Source organism: Pseudopipra pipra, chromosome 1, assembly GCF_036250125.1.
Source record: "Pseudopipra pipra isolate bDixPip1 chromosome 1, bDixPip1.hap1, whole genome shotgun sequence".
NCBI lineage: Eukaryota > Metazoa > Chordata > Aves > Passeriformes > Pipridae > Pseudopipra > Pseudopipra pipra.
Window position 1 is genome coordinate 8,237,090 of NC_087549.1, and position 19,014 is coordinate 8,256,103.

The 19,014-nt window shown below is 39.4% G+C and overlaps 2 protein-coding genes across 6 annotated transcripts in view; both read left to right on the forward strand.

Moving 5' to 3' along the window:
* Positions 1-948: 948 nt before the first annotated feature.
* On the forward strand, positions 949-10,436 carry TMEM71 (transmembrane protein 71). Of its 2 annotated transcripts, XM_064644673.1 has the most exons (9): positions 949-1,053; positions 4,080-4,137; positions 5,200-5,409; positions 6,207-6,376; positions 6,886-7,065; positions 7,594-7,669; positions 9,515-9,564; positions 9,769-9,841; positions 10,082-10,436. In XM_064644673.1, coding segments are annotated over exons 1-9 (831 nt in total). In that variant the 5' UTR covers positions 949-1,040; the 3' UTR covers positions 10,083-10,436. The 2 variants fall into 2 exon arrangements, with proteins under 2 accessions (XP_064500743.1, XP_064500734.1); XM_064644664.1 differs by lacking the exon at positions 10,082-10,436 and having other exon boundaries at positions 9,769-10,075.
* Positions 10,437-17,967: 7,531 nt separating this feature from the next.
* The window catches only part of DNAAF11 (dynein axonemal assembly factor 11), a 34,132-nt gene continuing 33,085 nt past the window's right edge, over positions 17,968-19,014 (forward strand). For all 4 annotated transcript variants that reach the window (XM_064644603.1, XM_064644622.1, XM_064644611.1 and 1 more), the window contains exon 1: positions 17,968-18,256. In XM_064644603.1, coding sequence (XP_064500673.1) covers positions 17,983-18,256 — 274 coding nt within the window. In that variant the 5' untranslated portion in view covers positions 17,968-17,982. The remainder of the gene's footprint in view (positions 18,257-19,014) is intronic.

The following is a 19,014-nucleotide window of genomic DNA, read 5'->3' on the forward strand; positions in this document are numbered from 1 at the left end:
TTCTTCAAGGGGAAAAAAACCCACAAACTATCATTAAATCAAATAAATCATATTTTACTAGAATTATGTTTTTTTCTTTTGTCAGTGATACATAGATACATCTAGAGATATAACTAGTAGAATATTTTATCTATTTGGAGAAGAAGTTTTAGCCCCTAAGGCTGTACAATTCTTCAGTGTCGAGCAACTGATTTATATGACTTTTGTGTGTAATAGTTCTACAGCCAAATCCTTTTGATTGTCGGGACATCTTATTCAGGCTCCATTTCTCTTATGTGGATTTGACTTTATTTTTGTATACTTCAAGGTATGATGGATGGATACCTTACACAGTACGAAACATACAGAGTACAACAATGAATATATTTACAAGTGGCTTTATTCCTTTCTCTTTTCAATGGAATTTATATTAACATTGCATGATATATATTTGCAATAATGTTTTTGACCATGAAACTTAAACAACTCTGAACTCCCAGCAAACGCATCTTCTGTACAATAGTGCTTTTGCAAAATGTCATTATTGTACATGGATCTTTTTTTTGGTAGCAGGATCATTTTCTTACATCAAAGCCTCTCAGGCTGACAAGTATTTCAACAAATTGAATGATTTGGATACACCACTTGAAAGTTTTCTGCGTGAGGTAGAAAAGTAAATTTGAAACAGAAACGTGTCACTTTTCTTTATGAGAAAAGGTTCTTTGTTCTCTATATGATTGTTGGAGTGAAACGTTATTTGTAGTGTATCTCCTCTTTCACAAGAGCCTGTAAGAGCGTTCACTGAGCTAATCTTAATCTTCAAAACGAATGCTTCTGATGGGAGGCTACTTTACAGGAAGCGTGACCTCATTCGGTCTCTGTGCTGCTGATTGCACGGGGCTGTTTTCAAAAGGAAACAGGGGACTTCATAACCTGCCTCTCCGAAGAGCCAGAGCTGATCTCTCCCAGGAAGCTGCCAAAGGAACACCCTCCACCAACCATCAACAAGCTCTCGGGCTGATCATAAGAAACTTTTTTGCACACACTGTGTTAATTGTGAGATGGATTTTCCAGGTTTGGAAGATTTTAGACTTATTTATCTCTTAATAGATTTGTCAGCTGAGGAATAACTAAGCTTTGGATTCATTTCTATGCTGCTCTTCAGGAAGTTTTGCGTTTTTGTGAATGTTGTTATCATTACCTGCAGGGAGAAAAGACTAAACTGCTCTTCAAAAATAACTGATATGTGTGAACAAATAAAACTCTCTTTGCAGACACTTGTGTTTGATAGGTACAATAGAATAAAACTGGTTGCCTGGGCTTCAGCTATTTTGATAGTTAGCACTATATTTTGGCAGGTACTAATGTAAATATTTAGATTGTAAACTGATGGCATCATTGGCTTGAACACTAATTTGATTTTTGGAGGGAAAGATATTTAAAACTGACTGGCTTGGACTGTGATTTTTGTTTATATTATAACATGAACTTTTATGTGTTTTGAAATTCAAGGGGAGTTGTTGACTTAAATTTTTATTTGAGTTCTTTACATAAAATATTACCACATTCACCTCAGATTCACTTTTAGTGAGAGTTCATAGAGCTATTGGTCTTTTTGCATGCCATAGTTTAAAGGTTCTCTGTTGATGGCTCATTTTGTGGGTTACAGATACAATACTAGTGCTTCATTGTGCAGTGGTGGTTGAGATGCTTTGTTTTGGCTTGCTTATGTCGTTACTATAGCTTCTCACGCTATTAATAGCCCAGAACTAGGACTGAATATTAAATGAAAGCAGAACACTGTGCAGCATTGTCTAAAACATGATGTTTCCATGTTTTCTCCATCACTGATTGAATTATGATTTTCAGGAACTCTTTCATTATTCATGAGACAAAAAATTTCATGATCAAGGGCAGCAGAAAAATCTGGTGGACTGCCTGTTCTACGACTGTTCACAGAAGTTTGGTATTATCATTACTTAAAACAGTTTGAAAGCAAATTATAGCTGCTTATTAACTGATCTTGAAAAGAGGGAAATTCATCACCTCCCAGTAATATAATTGCATATGTATATTGCTCACTGTCTTTTATAAATAGATGTATATACTCTATTCTGTCTTAAACTTTATTTCTGTGAAGGGTGACGGATAAACAAGCATCCTGCAGCGACACACCTTGCAAAGTTATGAAACAATTCAAATGAGTAACAGAAGGACTGTGGTTTGTTCTGCCACTGTGATCACTATGTGTCAACACTTTCTAATGAAAGCACTACCCATATGAAAGCTGCCACTCTTAAAAGTTATTCTTTCTTAGCAGCTGCTTTATATTATCATAACTGAAACAATCACATGCAACACAGTTGTGTTGTGGGTTTCAGTTGCTGGAAAGTTTCGCTCAGATCATTAGAGAGTTGTAGTAGGTATAACTGATCATGAGATACACCTCTATATCCCTTTTCAAACAAATTTGCTCTAGAATCAATCATTTTTGCCTGAGAATACATTATAACTAATAATGTGATATATATTAATGATAGAATCTTACAGATCCTAATTTTCAAACAAGGCAAAATGTGTTTCTTTTAAAAGTCTTTTCCAGGTAATCTATACTCCCTGTTAACCGAGAGTGTATGAAACAGTTCTTTTCAAGATGTATGGACTATCACATGTTGCACTGACACCAGGAGCAAGTCAATTTGGGCACATTTGTCAGAGCTTTTAATAAAAAAAATATCTTGTGGAGGGGATCTTGTTTGACTGATAAGATTTGGGATTTTGCTGGGTTTAGTTTATATCCAGATCTACAAACTATCTGTTGAGTTCTTCCTGTATTTTCTTTTAGAGTTTGGATGGATTTCTTGGTTTTGAATACAATATTTTTTCTCCTTTAAAAATCATGATTTTGCCTAAAATAAGAGAAATTATTTCAGAAGCTAGTTGTATGTGAAAAACAGTAGCTCTAATATGTCAGACTATGAAATACATCACCGCTCTCCCTGTTTGTACAACTTGCTCTGTTGTGTTCTGATCGATGCTACTTGATCTCTCTGTATCTCCACCAAATTTCTTCCAGTTGTCTCCTCCTTTTGGGAGCATTAGAGCATAATTTTTGCATGGTAAAGTGATTTTTTTTTAAAGGGTAGGAGAAACAGTATGTATGGGAGCAGGGCAATAAGACTGATTTGTAAAAAATACCCTGGAGGTTTTACTTCTCTTTTTTGGTGACCCTTCCTGGTCCCAAGGGTGTGACTGACAGCTGAACTCCAAGTGAGGATAAATAAGATTACCAAAGTGGAAACACTGACCTTCGTGTCTTTTCTTTGCCTCAACTCATAACTGAACAGAAAAAAATAAAATTCTCTTAGACTTATCTCCTCTAGGAGGTGAATGATGGACACTTACTAACAATTTTGTAAGTCTGAAGCTCTAAAGATATAGAAGAAGCAAGGTAATATAGGGGAAGATCATATCTTTTATCTTTTTATGTAATAACAGATATAAATTCTCCCTATGGATAGCCATTGCTCGTATTTCCTAAGATTGATTCTGTCAGGTGCTGAACACCCAGCAGCACTTTGCAGGCTTGAGCCATGGTAATCCAGACAAATCCTATTTCCTTAGTCTCCTGCCACAATATTACTGTCAAATAATTGTCACTGTCACAATCCCTGTGCCTGTTGTGCTATGTCTGCAATTTTCATCTGAAAATATAATGTAATGGTAACAGTGTACTTTCCATTCTATTCTATATCTATTGCCAGTATATGTACTGGTTTTGGCATGAAGCAGATCTCTGGTAAAACACCATTAAAATTACTGCAGTTATTGTATTTGTGCCTACAATTATTTCTCTGAAGTCTGTAATCTATGCAGAGCACAGGTATCTAATTTTGGTTGCCTCTGATTCTGCGTTGCTCAGATGAGTTTCTTATAAACACTATGTCTTTCCCCCATTCTTTCATCTGTTTTATCTCCTTTAATCCCACTATTAATTTCCTTTTCATTTTTTAGCTTTTTTATGATCTTTTTGATATACACAAGGTACCAGCCAGTGAATATGGTAACAACTCCTTCATATTTCACCTTTGCCTCTGCAGGTTCAACAGCATTTAATGGAGAGCATAGACGCAGCCTCTCACAACATATTTTTCCAAGGTACTGAGGAAAGTCACACTTGCTTAATTTTATTTTGTTGTAGATTTTGTAAAAATACCTTTTGGGCCACTTAGAATTGTAGTGCCGATATTAATTTAATTACTGCTTTAAATGGAAGTTCAGAAGTACTGCTGTGGAGGTTGGAAACACTGGCTTTGCAATTACAAGGTTTTGGAGTATCTCTCTTCCATCTGCTTTTCCCTACACTGAAATTATGGTATCACTCTGTGACATGCCATATGGGATAGTTAAACCTGCTAGTGAAACGCAGGTCAGACACTGAATCAATCCAGTGTCTTCCTTTCTTTCAAAGATGTCACTGCATGGCAATTTGGAACTTGGAGGTGTTGAGGAGAAAGGACTAACTATAAATCCAATCTTACTTAAGCTAAGTAAAATGTCTATGACATTTAGATTCTTTCACCTCTGTCGCTACTTACTTCTATTTTAAATACCACATAGTATATTTTACTGTGCTAAATTTCATCTCAGAGTCAATCGTGTTTCAGTGCTGGATGAAGTTATCACCATGTGTAGACTTTATGTCATATTGTTCTAGCTGCATGGTATTCTAGGATTTGTGAGAGTTACAAGTCATGTATCCTTAAATCTTCTCCAAGTATGGCTAGGCTATAAAAGAACAAATAAATCCTATCTTGTTCAGAGGCACCCATCTTGTGCCACGTAGAGTAACTCAGAGAAGCAAAATACTGGGATGCCTCTGATGGCTCCAGATAGGTGTAGGTGTGGCAGGATTCCTTGGCCAAGAGTGCTGCCACAGAAACACACCATGCACGTCTCAGCTCAAGCTGGCTCCATGCAGGCATGAAATGCTCCTCTGGCATGTATCCCTCCTGTAATCTGAAGCTCTGGAAAGCGTGATGCAGGCACACTTCAGCTGGCTGAAACCCCCTGGTACAAAATATCATTACATACACATATTTTAAATCGATGTTATTACCAGCCTGCCTCAGCTGCGAATGCAAATTCATTGCTATTAAATGGTGGGTTTGCTCTGTCTAGACCTTTACTAAATTAGAAGCTTTCATTTCTCCTTTTCAGTTGTGCTTGTGCCTTTCTGGACAATGATCCTGCCTATGAGTGTTCCACAAGCCCTCTGACAGGCTCCCTTTCCCCAAGCCGCCGCAGCCCTCGGCTGCTTTCTAATGGTTATTACGTTTTGACAGAAGACAGTTTTCTGTCTGATGAAGAGGGCAACATAACATTGACACCATCCCACACAAGAGTTACATATAAAGAGAATTTAATTCGGTAAGTGAACTATGTGCAGATTTTACTCTGTGCTGGTAACTGCTTCCACCTCTCTGGCCTTATCCAGAGGTATCTGTGTCTGTCTACGTTCTGCTTGGCATAAGATCAGCATTGCTTCTGAATGGGAACATCCCAATTGCTTTAGTTTAGAGAGTGCAGTGATTGAAATAACCTGATTTTCAGTCATGTCTTACTACCCAAAAACTCTTCAGTACACACTTGCTGCTATAATTGAAGTTGTTTCCAATAACAAAAAAGGAGAGCTACAGCTCATTTTGCCAATGGGGTGTTGCTCTGAAAAGGACTAAAAAAAAAGTACATATAAATGACTAAATACCTATATCTAAAAAATACGTGCACAAACATACATATATATACATAAAAAAAAAAGGTCTTGTCCTGGAATTCTTACTCAAGGAAAAACCTCTGTTGATTTCAGAAGAACATCAGTTTAGCCAGGTATTTAAAACGTAGTTCAAAAAAAGTTGAAGTTCAATGGATTCATATGGCAGGGTGAGGCTCATGAGTAGCATGTTACAGCAGTATCAGAGACCAATAGCTGTGATATCATTCAGCATCACAGACTCCAGTATCACAACAGCATGATGTGCCCTCCTGCCAATACATTCTCTGACATACTGTGGTGTGCAGGTGTAATTCCTAGTGACACACCCAGGGACAAGAACAGGGCTAGGAGTAGCGCCCAGAACCTGGTTCTTTCATGTCATTCCTGCAAGTTTTAGAGCTCAGCAAGAATAATTAGCTCTATTCCTTGACAACATATCTTTTCCTTCTAGTGTATTCAGGCGAAGGAAGAAAATCCGTCGCTCTCTTGACAGCTTGTTCAACCTCAGTGCCTCCAGCTCATGGCTCAGCTCCACCATTCCCAGCAATATGGATTCCTCCCATGTAGATGATCCTTGGCCTGATGGATGCAGTAAACCAGAAGCCAGTTACAGCAATATTGGTAAGCCCTGATCAGGTACCAAGTAATTAAACTACAATATTACAGATTGTATTTAGTGGGACTTTGAGTATCACTTTCTGTAAGTTTTGTGGGGGTTGTCTGCCAGGATGTGCAAATAAAGGATAGACGCTCAACAGAATTCAAAGTGGGGAATAAAGCTCCTGGCACTAAACCAGCACATGAGTTTGTAAAGACCTTTGTTCCAAAGAGGCATTTTTAAACTGAATTTGAATCCAAAGTCATCATCAGTACTGTTTATTCTGGTGTGATTAATATCTGGCACTCTCTGCTTTCACCTGGGTCTTTCAATAACTTCATCATGTTATACTCTATGCAGTTTTGTCTTTACTCTGCATATCTTCTGCGTACATTGGACCTGCCAATTCCCTACCCATAACAATTTGGGGCCCCTCCTGTGATTAAGCAATTAACTCCCTCCCCAGTTCATTAACACAAAGTCTCAAAGTTCTTCTTTTGTGCAATCTCAGTTATATGTGCACTTTTTGCAGGTGATTCAGACTTTTCTTATGGATATAATAAACGTGTGGCACAAAGGCAAATTCCAGCATATAATGGAGCATCTCTCACCAAAGATGATGAGTTTCTTCAGTCTGAGAAACCATTTAGTGCTTCAAAACCCTTCTCACCATTTATGATAAATGCAAATGAAGAAACCTTGAGCAATGGAGGTATGTTACGTTCTTATTCTGACATGCCTCATTTTTGACTGAACTGAAAATACTCACATTAAAAATATGGATCTGGTCTCTTGCAAAATAGAATTTATTTCCTTAAACATATATTTTAAATGAATTATTCAAATTAACAAAATATTAAAATTGTTATTTACCTGTTTACTCCCTCCTGCTCACAGCTTTTCCTCTCCCATTTTTTGTAAAAAAAAAATGTGGAGTGAAGAGGAAAATGGAGGAAAGGGCATGGGAACAAAAACTGAAACGGGCAATTATGCAGAAAAGCTTGTTTTCTGAGAGCATGGAGGGCATAGTGTCTCTGTGGTTGTAGGGGAAAAAGACTCCTGAGAGACACCCAGAGCATGAAAATTAGGTTTCTGCTTTGAATCACTCTAGGCAAGTTCTCTTAAAAAGGAACTGAAGAGATTGGTCTCACAGGCTGAAGGTAGTCTTTCAAAACACCTCCTGTCAGATATTTACTTTCCTGAAAACCCATTAAAATTATTTTTCTGATTTTTATTTTAGAATCCAGGACAGTGCAAAATGTCGTTTCTCAGATGGCTGCACTGATCATGTGTTTAATCATTTCAATATGTACAAGGTAATTTTTATTTCTTTTATTTGCTGTTTCTGACATTAGTAGTTATTCCATTTCAACTGGTGAAAAAAATTTAAATTAAGGGTGACATTTTCAAAGTTCCCTATATCTTTCTGTGAAAATCTATTTTCACATGATAGTCATAGAATCATAGAATCATAGAATCGATGGGGTTGGAAAAGACCTCCGAGATCATCGAGTCCAACCCTTGGTCCAAATCCAGTCCATTTACTAGATCATGGCACTCAGTGCCACGCCCAATCTGCGTTTAAAAATCTCCAGGGATGGTGAATCCACCACCTCTCTGGGCAGCCCATTCCAATGCCTGATCACTCTCTCTGTAAAGAATTTTCTCCTGATATCCAACTTAAATTTCCCCTGGCGGAGCTTAAGCCCGTGTCCCCTTGTCCTATTGCTGAGTGCCTGAGAGAAGAGACCAACCCCCACCTGGCTAGAACTTCCCTTCAGGTAGTTATAGACGGTGATGAGGTCACCTCTGAGCCTCCTCTTCTCCAGGCTAAACAACCCCAGCTCCCTCAGCCTCTCCCCATAGGACTTATGCTCCAGTCCCTTCACCAGCCTTGTTGCTCTTCTCTGGACCCGCTCCAGCACCTCAATATCCTTCCTGAACTGAGGGGCCCAGAACTGAACACAATACTCAAGGTGTGGCCTCACCAACGCAGAGTACAGGGGAAGGATCACTTCCCTGGTCCTGCTGGCCACACTATTTTTGATACAGGACAAGATCCCATTGGCCTTCTTGGCCACCTGGGCACACTGTTGGCTCATGTTCAGCTTCCTGTCAATTAGTACCCCCAGGTCCCTTTCTGCCTGGCTGCTCTCCAGCCACTCTGTGCCCAGCCTGTAGCGCTGCATGGGGTTGTTGTTGCCAAAGTGCAGGACCCGGCACTTGGCTTTATTGAACTTCATCCCATTGGAATCAGCCCAACTCTCCAGTCTATCCAGATCCCTCTGCAGAGCCCTCCTGCCTTCCAGCAGGTCGACACTCCCTCCCAATTTAGTGTCATCAGCAAATTTGCTGATGATACACTCAATCCCCTCATCTAAATCATCAATAAAGATGTTAAACAGGACTGGGCCCAACACTGATCCCTGGGGAACACCACCAGTGACCGGCCACCAGCTGGATGCAGCTCCATTCACCAGCACTCTCTGGGCCCGACCCTCCAGTCAGTTCCTAATCCAGGAGAGGGTATACTTGTCCAAGCCATGGGCTACCAGCTTTTCCAGGAGTATATTATGGGAGACAGTGTCAAAGGCCTTGCTGAAGTCTAGATAGACCACATCCACAGCCTTCCCCTCATCCACCAGGTGGGTCACCTGATCGTAAAAAGAGATCAGGTTGGTCAGACAGGACCTGCCCCTCCTAAACCCATGCTGGCTGGGTCTAATCCCTTGTCCATCCTGAAGGTGCTGTGTGATTGCACTCAGGATGATCTGCTCCATAAAGCAGGCAGATGCAGTCGATGCAGGCAATTATCTGAACTATAGAGATATACACAAAAATAAAAAATGTATGCAGATAAGAAAACTACCTTTCCAAGTGTGCTTGGACAGGGGTTTTGGCAAGCTGAGAAGAATCTGAATGCATCCATGTCTTTTTAAGTGGATGTTTCAGTCTGGGAAAGCTGAGGTCTTTTTTTCTTGGAGATTATCCTCAATAGTTTACGCAATTTAAAAAGTTTCAAATTGCAGTTCACCTACCAGAGTTCAGAGGGTTCATCTGCAAAAACCTTCTCTCCTCCTCCCATCCAGGCTTCAACTCTTTCAACCAAATATGCATCCTGTGGCTATTTCTAAACTTTCTGGATAATTTTATATTTTCAGATATTTTCTAGGAGGATTGCCTGCCACTTTGTTGCTGATATTTTTAGTTGGTAAGTACAGAATTTCTTTTCATACAGCACAGGGATTTTTTTTCTAAAAAAGAGGGGTTTTCTACAAAAAAAATCCAAGAACCAAAATCCATCCTTGGATGTATATCCATGGCTCTTACTGATGCCAATAAGAGCAGTATGTGGGCACATGGGCACAGAATGTAACCTTTAATTATTAGAGGATTTTGCATTTGAATTTCACAGGTCTTTTGTCTCAAGATGCTGCTGTGTCATCTTTCTTCAGTCTTGACACATCTTTCAAAACCACAAAGTTTTGGTAAGTGGCTCCAGTGTCATGTGGTGAATAGGGGAATTTAGAAGTTTTATATTAAGAAGAGGAAGGAGAGATTCCTGCTGTTGTTTTCATGTCAGAAGAGAGAAGACAAGATCTGAAGTTACTATTGGAGTATTTGGCTTTTCCTGTTACTGATTTGTATTCATAGAAACTTTCTGTTTATTTTGAAAATTTGCCTTTTCATAATGTGCAATAAATTTTGTAGCACCTATTTGTTTGCAGAAAAGGAAGATAAATCTAATATGTCGTAACACAGACAGAGACAGACCAAGAAGAGTAACTTACGAACCCAGAGATACGCCGTCAAGCCTTGCACTGAAGTCCTTGCACTCTCAGGCCACCAAATTGAGCCTTTTTTTTTAACTGGGAAAAAATAAAACCAGCTAATTATGGTGCCAGCCCCATCACCACCTTCCAGGGACTACAAAATTGACATAACTTGGGCTCAGTAACCCAGTGCACCATTAGATTCAGGAGAGCTTTTCCTTTGGCTGATACTGCAACCTGATAAATGTCTTAGAAAGAAGAATTTAATCAGTCCAATCAGTTGAATAAAGGTGCAGATGTTGCTGTTTCAGACTGCATTATTTCTTTGTTTCAAGTGTTGCACAGAGCTGTAGCTTTTAACTCCTTCTGGAGAAAAATTCTTACGTGTTTAGAGGGTTTGAATTATATCTTTAGATGAAGCTCACACATAGGCCTTCATGCTGAAAGCACGTATGGATGTGCTCGATTTATGAATTACCATTCTTTTACTTTTTATGCATCAGAAAATTCTAAAGGTCTAAAATCTAAAATGCTGTTAAGACTAAAACGTTAGGGCTTATCTGAATTTTTATGGGGTGAAAGTGAAGCTCAAGAGGATCTTGTTTGTTTCTGACACTGTCAGTGTTCAGGAGTTCAGTGTATCCCAAGGGCAAAAAGGTAATCTGACAGACCTTTTAGCCTTTTAATTGAGTATGTTGGAAGTGAAAAACAGCAAGGCATAGCTTGGAGAGCCATATTGCAATCATAGTCTCACTTTTTGAGCACCCAAGGGTCTTAGCACACCACCCTGGATACTCAAGGATGCTATTTCCCACTTTTGTACTATGTAATTAGTCCCTAAAACTTTGGTTTTACCAAGGTCACCACGTTAGGACCAGTGTGTTGCAAACACATGCTCCAAAGTGCTTTCTGTCTTCCTGAATAGTTTAGCCCTGAGTCATAAACAAAGCTGTTCTTCACAAGAGAAAAACAAACACACTCTGAGAGCTTTTTTGTCACAGGTATACAGAAAATAACCTTTTTTATGCTCATCACAAGTGAGAAGTTACCTGCTCAAACAAGTAGTCCTACAACTGAACTACATTTGTCAAACAGAGCCTACAATATATACTGATTATAAGAATCTGTGGTTTAAATCATGACATACAAAAACTTATTCTATTTTTTTCCCCCAGAGAATACAATAAGAAAGAAAGAATAATTGGTGAGTATATGTTTAAGTTTAGAAAGAATTCCATCTTTTTAGGGATGAGCTCTATTATGAGACAGGGTTCAAGCCGGGTTTAGAAAGGTTCCATGGACTTATGATTAAAAGGTTTAGCTGCAGTACCCTTGCAGTTTCCACTGCAAATTATTCCACTTTGGTGTCTACAACTCCTTTTTTACTTAATTTGGATTAAATATTCTTTTTTATTGTTTGACAACAGTGGCTAAATAGTGTAAGCTGTTAACAATTGCTGTGCTTCAGCCCAGAGAAAACGTTTTTCAGTAACAGGCAAAACAAGTCTTCCTTTTTCCAAGTTTGAACTGAACAGCAGGACCAGGTGCTGTGCTGCTCTGACTCGGTAGCATTCCACGGAAGCAGTGAAGCAGCATCAACATGAATCAGTTCAGAATATCTGAAAAACACTTACAGATTCTTCTATTCCCTATCCTTTTTCACTAAAGCCTCGTGCTCAGACTCCAGTTTCTGTTTTTCAAACATTTCCAAGCCTTGCTGAAGCTCAAACCTTTAAAACAGGAGCACTGATTTACTTCAACTTGGAATTGGCCATCCCAGTCCTGGCTCCATTATTTCCTTTATGTCTTTACTTTATAAGGATAAAAATGAAAAGAAGGAATTAAGTGGAGCTGTGCCCATGTTTGTGTTCCTTACAGTGTGGACAGAGCAGCCTTGTTTATCAGTTTCCTAATTGAGTGCAGTTCAGCTTCTGAGATCTAAAGGCATCTGCACGGCTGCAGACACAACCTGGAAAACCTTGCAGTCAGCCCTCAGAAGGAGGGTGTTAATCCTGAGAACAGTATTTTAGAAAGGAGTGCAGGCATTTGACCACTTTGCAAAATTGTTAAAGCCTATGGTTAAAATGACATTCTATTCACAGTGTGCCAAGCTGTGGACGCTACATATGGCATTTAAAGTCAGTGGAGCTGTTCCTGTAAGGGCTGCAACACCAGAGCTTGAGAGCTGACTCTGATTTTGAAAGCCAGTATCAATGTTAACCAAAGCAGGTTCTACAGGATGGAGTAAAGAACTTGGCACTTGTTGCCTAGCAGGAGTAAATTCAATACAGACTGGCATAGGTTACTACGAGACAGGAGCTCCCACTGTTCAAAGTAAGCTTGTCTCTTGCATTTCATAAAAACTTAAAAGCAGAGTTGTTAATTCTGTATATTTTGAAATGAGTTCACTAAAAGTTTTCATTTTTCCTCCTCCTCAAATTTATTTTTCTCAGCTCTGCAGCATCAAACTCCTGTATGCCTCCTTATGGCCGTTGTTATACATGTTCCTGTGGAAAAAAAACAACCAGAATTGTTAGTATTCTTCCTCCAAATACAATTCATTTTAGCTTTATTTTTGTTCTGGTTACTTGTGAATGAGGCCATACTTCTTGGTGACTGAAAGCAGTCATGCAAAATATTGCTGTACATATAGTCTCTTATGTCAATGAAATTCTATGTAGACATGTAGACTACAAGAATTTTGACAATACGTTGATGGTAAAAAGTGTTTTCTAATCCCCATGAAATACTTTTATTTATAAAAATTCATGTTATCTCATATTTTATCTATAAATTTCTTGTAACAACATGCTGTCAAAGATAATGTATTTGGATAGTGGCTGAGTACATGTAATAACATATTTCAGAAGCTTTATTATATCATGTATATGAACTGCCTTTTGGCCTTTACGCTGAGCATTAAGAAGACAGGAAAAAAAAAGAAAAGAAAGAACTATTACTGGAAGGAGAGCACTCTTCAGAAAACCAGGAATCAGGATGTGGTAAAGCAATGATGAATCTGCATTACCTGGAATCATGTACCAAAATGTGAGACCTGTAGGTATTTACTTTGGAAACACTGAGCCCTGTTTTTCAGCTTGTATCTTTGCTACAGACTAAACTACAAATAGAGCCAAAACCTGTTATCTTGTGACTCCTAATAATCTGTTTCTTAAAATACGTCCCTGTGTGCCAGTTTATCTAGAACAGCATGGATTTCGTCTGCCTGTGCAATAAAGCGATGAGAATCCGTGAAGATGCCATTGCCCACCAAATCATTCTGTAACTCCTGTTGCTTCTGGTCTCCTTGTCCCCTGGTGTGCTACAAGCAGTGCTAGCACTGACTTGAAACGCTGCCTGTGGAAGGGTTGGGTCTGCCCACAAGGTACAGTGAGGCTGGGAGGCAGAATGACAGGGATTCAAAAACTCTGCAGCAAAACTGCACAAGCGACAGGTTCTGGAGGAAGAAAAAACCTACATAACTAAAACACCACTGTCTGTCAGACACTGTGTCTAAGCCAAACTCAGGGAGGTTATAACTGTATTTCTAGCAGCAAAAATCCAAACAAATGATGCAATGAGGAAAAGAGTACTTGAAGTTAAAATGTACATTTCTCTTCCAAAGGGTAAATGTATGCTGGTTATATTTTGAAGATAAGCATCAATAACTCAGCATTAAAAGCTTAAAGAGTGAAATTTCACCCAAATTACCACTTTTCATAGTCATTCACTGTATTCTAGTCCATTAAATTGACTGCATGAAGACAGACCATTGATATAACAACACCAGGAATAAATGGTGACAATGGAATGTTCTTCATAAAACTGATGTATTATGTAACTAAAACAGTATTTATAAGACTCATCCTCATATTTACTTGTAGTTAATGCAGGTGAAGAATTTTGTCAGTATTAAATAATTCCTCTTCCTTATTTAAACTACGGAGACAACTGAGAGTAAATATCATTGTGTAAAATGTATAAATATTTTGTTACCTGTTTTATGACTACTTATAAAAGGTCCATTATGAAATGCACTTTTAGAACTAAAGAATTATAAAGATCTTTAGCGTTCAAATAAGCTCCTGGAATAATAATCTGGAAAATCAAATCCCATATTGAGAGAAAAGTCTAAGACTGCAATTACTCTGCAGTCATCAAAGCAATTATGCTGAAAACTAGAAAAACAGAGTCACTGTAAACTAGTTAATTCCCTGTAAACTAGTGAAGAAAAAGCTGATTCAGACTAAAAAAAAAAAAAGGTCTAAAATGAATTGCTATAATCTACCTATTAATAAATACAAACTGTAAATTAGAATGGTTTTGATCTGGACAGAAGGAACTTCAAGAACAATTTCCCAACTGGAGCTCAAGAGCTAAAAATAAAATGCTCAGGATCTCTTAAGACCTGCTCTCCATGATATTCATTAACGTTGAATTAACAAAGTTCTGTTCAGTCACCAAACTCGTTGGCTGTGATAGTTCCCTTCCATATATTCCAATGGACATAAACACAGGCCTCATCTGTTTTCTCTGAAAACAGGCACAATTATACATTCATTCCTGTTGGATGAAAAATTGAACCCACGGTCTGCCTGATGAAAAAGTGAAAACAACATTTTGCAGCCTCAGTGTTTAAATCCAGACTTTCAGAGGCAATTAGTATTTGCGGGTTCTGTTAACTAACTGATAATTGTGAAACATAATTCTAGCAAAGTAAAACCACTTATTGATTAATGATTAACTGACACATCCACAAACAGAGAAAACAACGAGAATTTCATGATTTTGTCCCCAGTGATTAAACTCTTACTCCACTTTAACATAGCACGTTATTTAGAAAAAGAGAATCAAATAGAAATTTCAAGGTATAGATTTATAACTCCCTGTATATTATCTCAAACCATTTATTACTTTTTTAAAATTTATTTTTGTCATTACACCTTGTTTTACACTTTCTTATTTCTTGCTGTGTTCAGCTGAATTTCAGGGTCATTCCTGAGCATATATCATGTAATGCTTTATAGCGAGAATGTTCATGTTGAAGATGATAATATTGATGGCATCTCTTACCTTATAATGTTCTTAGTCTGTGAGCAGGTCTGGTTTGTAGTTATCCTGAAAGCATTACTCATAGAAGCCAACCCATACAAGGATAACATCTTTTATTTAAGTGATATGGAATAAACTACACTGGTACAGAATACAGATTATTACCATTTAGACCAGTTCTGCAGAGTCTGCTCTTTGATGTATGTTTTTGTGAATTGGCTGCACTGTTTTTTAAACCTCTTTGTACATTTTAATATACACTGAGCAAAACTGTTACTTCATTTTATATTCAGGAGGGTTTTTTAATGGTTTCTCATGATGCTTTTCTCCCCTATCTCTGGCATTTCCATATCAGTACAGTTGTTCCTGTTCTTATTCATTCCTGTATTTGAGGGTACTGTCAGTAATGCAGATTATTATCATTAGGAACTTCACATATTTCAGTGAATTTCTTATTTGTGAGCTTATGTCCTACCCTGTAGATTGTGTGCTCTTTGGGGAAGGATTTATTGGTACTTTTGTGCAAACATAAAGCCTTGGTTTGTTATACTATGGTGATAAGTTACTTATCACCATAGAAAAATAAAATAAAAAGTAATATTTTAAAAATCAGTAATTTAATAGGAAATAAATAGAAATATATAGGTTCAGATTCTGAGTGGGTATCAATCAGCTGATTTACACCAGCTGAGACTCTGAGCCACAGCATTTCAACAGCTAAGATTCAGCCATGGATATCAATTTGCTGGGGTTGTAGCACCTTACCTGAGTATATACTGATGGAACCAACACATGTTCAAAATAATTCTGATACACTGTAATAATAATGCTATAAAGATTATTTTGTCATGACATAGAAACATTTTATATTGCATTGTTTTGTGCGTTTGACAAATAAAGTTGTAATGTATTAAAGCAGTAAAGTGAATTTCTTCAGGAAAGGCATGCCAGATGCGACCCTTTTTCTTCCTTCTCCACTCCATTCTTCTGTTTGAAATGTGGGTCATTACATTACCTCTGGCATGTACATTGCTTCATCCTAATATTTCAGGCTTGTGTCACTTGAAGCTCTTAGTACATAATTTGAGTGAAAAATAACTGTGTGAAAATAGTGAACACAAAAAACCCCCTAATTCAGCATCTTGCTTTGCCCTATGTTAGGGCACCAGGTTAGGACCAGTGTGTTGCAAACACATGCTCCAAAGTTCTGCTTTCTGTCTTCCTGAATAATTTAACCCTGAGTCATAAACAAAACTGTTCTTCACAAGAGAAAAACAAACACATTCTGAGAGCTTTTCAGTCACTAGTGTACAGAGAATACTTCTTTTGTGCCAAAAATCTTCTCACAAGTGAGAAGTTACCTGCTCAAACAAGTAGTCCTGTAGCTTAAGTAGATTTGGCAAACAGGACCTACACATATACTGATTAAAACAAACCATGGCTTCACTCAGGATATAAAGGTAAAAGGGTTTGGAGTGAAGTTGATCTGGGAAGAAGGGAGGAATAAAAGAGGGTGCGTTTAGAGTTATTATTTCTCACTATCCTACTCTGTTTAATTGTCAGTAAATTAAATTAATTTACCCAAGTTGAACCTGTTTTGCCCATGATGGTAATTGTTTTGTCATGTTCCTGTCCTTATTTCAATCCATGAGCTTCTCCCCCTCTTCTGTTGAGGCTGGGAAGTGAGACAACAGGTAGTGGGCACCTGGCATCCAGACAAGGCCAACCCACCACACCTTACTATTTGGCAATTTATTTAACTGCAGATTGTATATTTCTTTCCTCAGAATCTCAGCAAAAGGGATGAACACCCTCCCCCCTCGTTTTTAGCATAACAAAATAACATAGTTACTTCCATTTAATACAATGTAGCATTTAAAATACTGTACACAGCAAGAACAAGATTTTTTTTCTTCTTCTACTTATTAAAATTGATTACTTTGATTGTGATCTCTGCTCCCAAGTAAAGAATTGACAGTACTAGCAAAAGGAGTAGCTATAAAAGTCCTCATTTGAAGAGGCCTGCAATTTGATATGAACCAGCAGGTAGTGGAACCAGTGGCCCTCCTTTAATCTCTGTGGCTCTGTGGAGGGGCCTTGGGACACAGTGGTGACTCCGTCCAGCTGTGTAAACATCCCTGTCCTCGGCATAGATTTGATACTCAGCCAGTCAGACAGGCCTGGACAAATATTATGCAGTTATAATAAAGTGCATAAACTACTTCAGCTCCTTTGTGTCTCATTATCTCCACAAAACTCAGTAGCCTGAACTCAATGACACCTTCATCCTCCATTCTCTAATCCGCAATACAGCAAGAAAGTTGCAGAGTGGCTGTGGAGAGTTGCATTTACATCAGAGGCAAATGACTTAATAAATGAATTTGATAATTTTTAGAAATCTTACAGCCTTATTTAAACTTACATGTGACTTTCCTATTAGTAGAAGATGACCTTTAGGTTTGATTAGACCTTTAGGTTAATGAAAACCTGTGTTAGCAAAGAGGTAGGAACTACAGAGTGACTTTCTTGCTGTTTCCACTTTGATCTGATGGCAGCTGTGATCAGGAATTGGAACAGGCTGCCCAAGGAAGTGGTGGAGTCACCATGTCACCATCCCTAGAGGGGTGTGAAGGACGTGTAGATGTGGCACTTGGGAACATGGTTTAGTGGTGACTTGGCAGTGCTTGGTCAACAGGTGGATTTGGTGATCTTAGAGGTATTTTCCAACCTGAACGGCTCTATGATTCTAAAATTCTATGAATCACGGGAACAGGCAGCTTCCATAAACATGCTTTCAGCCCCCAATGTGTGAGGCAAACTGGCTGATGAACACGCAGGAGGAGGACAAAAGTGTCATAGAAAGGATAGACGTGAGATTTATGCCTGCGGAAAAGGCACCTCTGTTGAGTCTTCCCAGACGAATAACGGGGGCAGGAGCAGCGCTGAAACTCTCGTATGTTCCTACAAAAGCCTCGGCACCTCCCTCAGCACCGCCCGCCCGGGCCCGTTGCCGGGGCAGCGCGGCCGCGTCCGGTAATGGCGGCGGCGGCGGCGGCGGAGGGGCGGCCATGGTGCGGAGTGAGTGTCAAAGAGCCGCGTCCCTCCCCTCCCCGGCTCCTTCCCTCATCCCCAGGACCTGCCCCGCGCCCTGGACACCTCCTTCGTGTCCACAGAAGGGCACAACTCTGATGAGGAGCGGCTGAGGGAGCTGGGGGGGCTCAGCCTGGAGAAGAGGAGGCTCAGGGCAGACCTTGTCGCTCTCTGTAATTCCCTGCAAGGAGGTTGTAGTGAGGTGGGGGTCGGACTCCTCTCCCAGTAACAAGTGACAGGACGAGAGGACATGGCCTCAAGTTATGCCAGGGTTTAGATTGGATATTAGGGGAAATTTCTTCACTGAAAGGGCACTGACTCCCCAGGGAAGTGGTGGAATCACCGTCCCTGAAGGTATTTAAAAGGCACAGATATGACACTTAGGGGCATGGTTTAGTGGTGGATTTCGTAGTACTGGGTTGGTCTCGATGATCTCAAAGGTCTTTTGCAACCTGAACGATTCCATGATTCGTTTCCCCTTCCCTGCCATTCCCACACTCCCCTGGCTGCCCCCTCCCCTCCTGCCTCCCTTGCTCTCCTCAGCTTGGCTCGATTTTCAGGTTTCCCTCCTCCCTGGCAATAACAACCCACCACATACAGCACAGGGGTGCTCTTGTCTCCTGAAACAGCCCCCGAGAGGCCTCGCAGGCGGCCCAGCTGGGGAGCCCTCTGTGTGTATGGCAGCCCCTGCAAGGGGAGATGCTGGACAGGATGGGTCGTGTCTGAGCCGGGGGCTGTCAGATGTG